The 5,842-nt window shown below is 47.0% G+C and overlaps 1 protein-coding gene across 3 annotated transcripts in view; it reads left to right on the forward strand.

The window, feature by feature from the left end:
• Positions 1-5,841, forward strand: part of LOC112251550 (fibrillin 2b) — a 96,884-nt gene extending 91,043 nt beyond the window's left edge. For all 3 annotated transcript variants that reach the window (XM_042322062.1, XM_042322064.1, XM_042322063.1), the window contains 6 exons: positions 188-304; positions 447-575; positions 716-835; positions 1,145-1,376; positions 2,277-2,436; positions 2,582-5,841. In XM_042322062.1, coding sequence (XP_042177996.1) covers positions 188-304; positions 447-575; positions 716-835; positions 1,145-1,376; positions 2,277-2,436; positions 2,582-2,953 — 1,130 coding nt within the window. In that variant the 3' untranslated portion in view covers positions 2,954-5,841. The remainder of the gene's footprint in view (positions 1-187; positions 305-446; positions 576-715; positions 836-1,144; positions 1,377-2,276; positions 2,437-2,581) is intronic.
• Position 5,842: the final 1 nt, after the last annotated feature.

Raw genomic sequence — 5,842 nt, forward strand, 5'->3', positions numbered from 1 at the left:
GGGGGGACCCTGCTCCTGGCCACACGCACAGCCTTCAAGACCAGTCTGATAAATACTGAAACACGAGTTCCCATTTCCACATGATCCCTCTATCTGAATTGTCTAACATGCCAACTGGTACTTTCAATTACATCCAGTATACTTGCTTTCTTCACCGTTTATCAACAAATCCATATTTCTACTCCAGATCTGGATGAGTGTTCCACCAAGCAGCACAACTGTCAGTTCCTGTGTGTGAACACCATTGGCGGTTTCACCTGCAAGTGTCCTGCAGGCTTCACCCAGCACCAAACCGCCTGCATCGGTGAGGGGCCATGAGCCAGATACACACTTTGTTTAGGACAATTCTACTTCCTAGAAAAGTCCAAGAACTCTTTAGACTTAAAACTGGGTGGTTGAATGGTTTTGAACAAAATCTCAGGAATGTGTATCTTCATCTCTCGCAGACAACAATGAGTGTAATGGGCAGAACAGTGTGTGTGGCTCCAGGGCTTCCTGTGTCAACACTCCCGGCAGCTTCAACTGTGACTGTGGGAAAGGCTTCTCTCTGGACACCACTGGCCTGGAGTGTGAAGGTGAGGACCCGACGCGCACACACACACACACACACACCGCTCCCTGTCATAAGCACACACGCATAACACACCACCCACTTCTGCTAGTTTTTGCCCCCCCCAAAAAATATATTTTCTAATGTCTGTGACTTCTCTTTCAGACGTGGATGAGTGTGGCAGTAACCATCGCTGTCAGCACGGGTGTCAGAACATGATGGGAGGTTTCCGCTGTGGCTGTCCTCAGGGCTATGTACAACACTACCAGTGGAACCAGTGTGTGGGTGAGTGGGACAGACAGGCACCAGTCACAAGACCAGTCACATACTTAAACCCATTTTGATTCAAGCGGTGCATACGGCCACAAGATATGTCACTGACCGGTATTGAGGACATAGGCGCTGTGCTCTGTGTGTCATATCCTCAATGGAGACTCAGGACCTAACTTACCAAGTATCCGCATCAGTGAGAAAGACAAATGAAAGGTTGAACAAAATGTGATCCCGTGGGCAGTCTGTGCACAATGTGCTTAGGTTGGTGTTTTACTAATTTTTGACTCTCTCTCTCTCTCTCCCTCCCTCCCCTTCCTGTAGATGAGAATGAGTGTTCGGGTGCGTCTGTGTGTGGCTCGGCCTCCTGCTACAACACCCTGGGCAGCTTTAAGTGTTTGTGTCCGTCCGGCTTTGACTTTGAACAGGGAGGGGGCGGCTGCCAGGATGTCAATGAGTGTTCCATGGGCAGTAACCCCTGCAGCTTCGGCTGCTCCAACACAGACGGAGGATACCTGTGTGGCTGTCCTGGAGGTTACTACAGGGCTGGACAGGGGTGAGTGGGCTGGACAGGGGTGAGTGGGCTGGACAGGGGTGAGTGGGCTGGACAGGGGTGAGTGGGCTGGACAGGGGTGAGGGCTGGACAGGGGTGAGTGTGCTGGACAGGGGTGAGTGTGCTGGACAGGGGTGAGTGTGCTGGACAGGGGTGAGTGTGCTGGACAGGGGTGAGTGGGCTGGACAGTGGGCTGGACAGGGGTGAGTGTGCTGGACAGGGGTGAGTGTGCTGGACAGGGGTGAGTGGGCTGGACAGGGGTGAGTGGGCTGGACAGGGGTGAGTGGTTTCCCAAATGGTGTCAGGCGTACCCACTGATGGGGTGTTGCTGATTTCTTACGGGTTAATGGCTCAAAGCAGCGTCTTGGTTACAAGCGTTGGTTTTTTAATCACTTATTGGGTCAAGATATGTATTTATTTTTTACTTCAAAAAGACTTCAAAAGCTTTAGGTTGGTCGCAGCACAAAAACGTATTTGAAACCAGTGGGAACAACACCCTCATACCACACAGCACTGTACCAGCGGTCTAACTCTTATTATCTCCACAAGAAAGACTATCTCCCTGTGTTATAATTAAGGCCTGAGGAGGTGTGTGGTATATGGCCAACATACCATGGCTAAGGGCTGTTCTTATGCACGACGCAACACGGAGTGTCTGGATTCAGCCCTCAGCCGTGATATATTGGCCATATACCCCCCGAGGTGGCTTATTGCTATTATAAACTGGTTACCAACGTAATTGGAACAGTAAAAAAATACTTTTTGGTCATACCCGTGGTATACGGTCTGATATTCCATGGCTTTCAGCCAATCAGCATTCAGGGCTCGAACCACACGGTTTATAAATGTGGATAAATGTGAGTAGTATGCCCTGACGTCTGTATCTCTCTGTTGACTCCCCAGTCATTGTATAACGGGCCAGGGCTTCCAGGATCAGTATAGCTCAGAGGGAGACGATGAGGACAGTCTGTCTCCAGAGGCCTGCTACGAATGTAAGATCAACGGAGACGTCGGCAAGAAGGGACGACACAGACGTCACGCTGCTGGGGACAACGACCTCAAGGTGCTGTCTCTACTCTCTTTTCTGCTCTTTTGTGGTCTCCCACTCGTTCTTACATCTACAGGTTCTGAACGTCTGCCAGCTGTGTGTATTTGTATGTTGTTGTTGTGTCGCTATGTGCTGACCCTCTCCTCCCTCGTCTCTCCAGGAGGTGAGCATGGCCAGCGTGGACACCCAGGAGTCCATCCCCATGAACCTGAGCCTGGCCTCGCTGCTCAACAAGGAGCCCCTGCTGGAGCTGCTGCCGGCCCTGGAGCCCCTGGAGCACCATGTGCGCTACGTCATCACCCACGGCAACCAGGGCGAGCACTTTCGCCTGCTGGAGCGCCGCGACGGGAAGAGCGTGCTGAGGTTGGGCAGGAAGTCGCCTCCCCCTGGCTCCTACCGCCTGGAGATCGCTAGTCTGCCCCTGTTCGGGCCGCGGCGCCTCCGACAGCTGGAGGAGGAACACGACAGCGACTACCTGCTGGGAGAGATAGGAGACGCCCTGCGCATCAAGCTGCACATCCACCTGCACTGAGCTGCAAGCACTCCAACCCTCCCTAGGCTCCCTACTTTCTTCCTTTTCAGCCCCTGGACTGACTTTATAATGACCCCTCTGACCCTTGACCTTAACCCCAGGACCATCCCCAACCAATCGGGGTAGGGGGCTTTGAAAGACTGAGTCAACCAGCCCAACCACTTTTTAATTGTCAATGTTCTTTTTTTTTTTACCTCCCCCCCGACCCACCCCTCCTATTCCACTTGGAGGAGTGGAGGAGATTACAGAAAGGTATGCCGTGTTTGGACCACAAACCCCTGCCATTTTAGATTTTACACACAAAATGGCTGACGAGAATCCATGAAGCACTGGGATAAGTGGAAATGGAAGGAGATGCACAAAAAGCAGAACATGTTTGAAATGGTAAAGAAAGTGTTATAACGGAGAAGTATTTTACTGTTGAGTTCGTGTAGGACAATCTTCTAATGGTGAAGTGGAAATGTAAGAACCACTGATTTGCTAGGAGACAAATAGGGGTGTGTGTTGGTGAATGGTGGTCCAAGCAGTCCCTCGCCTGTCTGTAATCTCTGTGAAATCACAACACTGGGGTTAGAGGTCATGCTTCACCCTACTCAGTATTCTAGCGTGTCAGTTAATGTATTGTAGTGTTAAAAAAATGTTCACAAGAAGGACTGCAACATTTACGCAACATGTCAGGTTTAACACTAATGTAATGGAGAGTTGGTCATCATGCATAGTATCAATTCTAGGAGTAAAACACCAGCTTTATACTGTTTATAATCATGCTTTCATGTAAAGCAGTGGTAAGCAGGGACTCTCTGGTGTGATGCCATGTGCTACCGGCCGGTGTTCTGTTACCTCAATTCTTCTCACTCATCTCCTCCACTCACCATACATTAGCGCTGTTGTAATGCCTCCGCTGGCCAGGAGAGGGCCACACTGTCCCTCAGCATGAGCCATGTCATTACCATACATGACAGAGGTAGAAGTCGCCCCTAATAACTGTTCCAGGTTCAGATCTTGTTTTATCTCCTAAATGGTTGAGGTTAGGATTGAGGTAGGATAATCTGATCCTAGCTCTGTGGTTAGGGGCAACGTCTACCTCGAGCCTTAGGTCCTCTCTCCAATAGGCTGCCAGGACATTGTACTGCAGTTTTATTATCATGCACTGAAACTGCTCATTGAATTTAATCAGGGAGATTTGCTTCAAAATCCAGCAAACAGGTCCTGAGGGATTCAGCTTTTCTGAGAGTTGACATTCTGACTGGCAGTGAGAACTCTTGGACGGCTGAACCATCTGCTGCCCATAGATAAACATAGCTGGGGATGAAAGATACTGTAACGACCTCAATGGTACATGACAACGCTACTGCAAACAGACAGTTAACGTTTGGGATTTTTACAGAACACATAAATGCACACACATACACAACACACACACACACACAGGTGAACTCTGAACCTTACTGAAAACAAGCATCCATCAGGGCATACTTTGTTTTTTTTTTCTCTCAACGAGAAAAAGGTGCTAAATACTTCCCTCATACGCTGTACAAAAAAAAAGATTGCGGTCTTGAATCTTGATTGCGGAAAAAAAGTGACATTTTTACTAGTTTTTTTTGTTTTGTGTTTGTCTGTCTTTCGTAATGTCTTAATGCTGAGAACCAATATTATCGAACTTGCTTCTTGAAAATGTAATTGTATATTTTTAAGTGAAATGTAGATGTTTTTGTTGTTGTTTTTAAAAAAGCGTCAAGGCTGCCCAAAACAAATACTTATTGTAAACCCAAGGTTGAAGTCCTTAAAGTGCTGGTGACTTTTGTTCTGCTCAGAAAGAAAAAAAAAGATCAAATCGAATCCTGAAGTGGCATCCATTTTGAGATCATGCAGTAGATTAGAACATGGCCTTAATAAAGTACCACTGTTTACCTGTCATTGTCCTACTCAGCTCATACTGTAGTCTCTGAGCTCATAATGCCGTCGGTTAGTGGGTGCAGAGTTCCAGCAGCCTGTACTCGATAAGTTTGTGCAATGGACCATAGGTGTTGGCAAGACGGCACAAACAGATCTTGGACCAGGCTAAATTGAGTGTCAGTGACAAACACACAGTTATGGTAACATTCTCACTCTACAGTATGTCTCAGTATTGTGAAGTTGACACTGTTACAAGCTCATAGGATCAACGCAAACTCAACGTGGCCATCTATCTCACACTGGCAGTGAGTGTCTCTTGTTTAGTGACCGATCTCTGGTGCTCAACTATGATTTTGCTCTCTGAACATGCAAGGTTACTGCACTGTTCACACAGCCTGGGCTATATTTATGCATAAAACATTTAACATGGGAACTTTGTATCTGGTTTGTTATTTTATTTGCCACTATGTTAAGGAAAGAATGTGCGTGTGCATACTGTATCTCAGCTTCAGCGGCAACCTTGAACTTCACTGTTATCAACGCCCCATCGGTCAATGCTGATTTGAATTTGAGGGAGTAAAGAACTCAAATGTTAGATCTTCAGAGGTTTTTAGAGGGGGGGGGTGTAGAGAATGTAGACTCAACACCTATAGATCTCTCAGAAACCAGCTGATGGTTTCAATAAGAATCATTAAACCATTACTCTATCTGGGGCAAAACTGAACATCCCTCACAAACTAGTATTTTCCAATTTTCAAAACTCTTTATTTTATGCTGGGACCAAATCCATCCACCCAAGATTTATCATCTATTGGGTACACATTTGCAATCTATCAAATTTGGATGATTCTCATTATTTTGTAAACTTTTGTCAGTGACATAAATGGCAATAAAAGTATTGTGGGTTATATTTTTAAAGGATTGTCTTGGAGTTTCATTTTCCTGCCCTGTAAATGTCCCATTGGTGCTTCGATAAAGTGATTAAAAGTGGAG

Source organism: Oncorhynchus tshawytscha, linkage group LG05, assembly GCF_018296145.1.
Source record: "Oncorhynchus tshawytscha isolate Ot180627B linkage group LG05, Otsh_v2.0, whole genome shotgun sequence".
In the NCBI taxonomy this organism is placed as follows: Eukaryota; Metazoa; Chordata; class Actinopteri; order Salmoniformes; family Salmonidae; genus Oncorhynchus; species Oncorhynchus tshawytscha.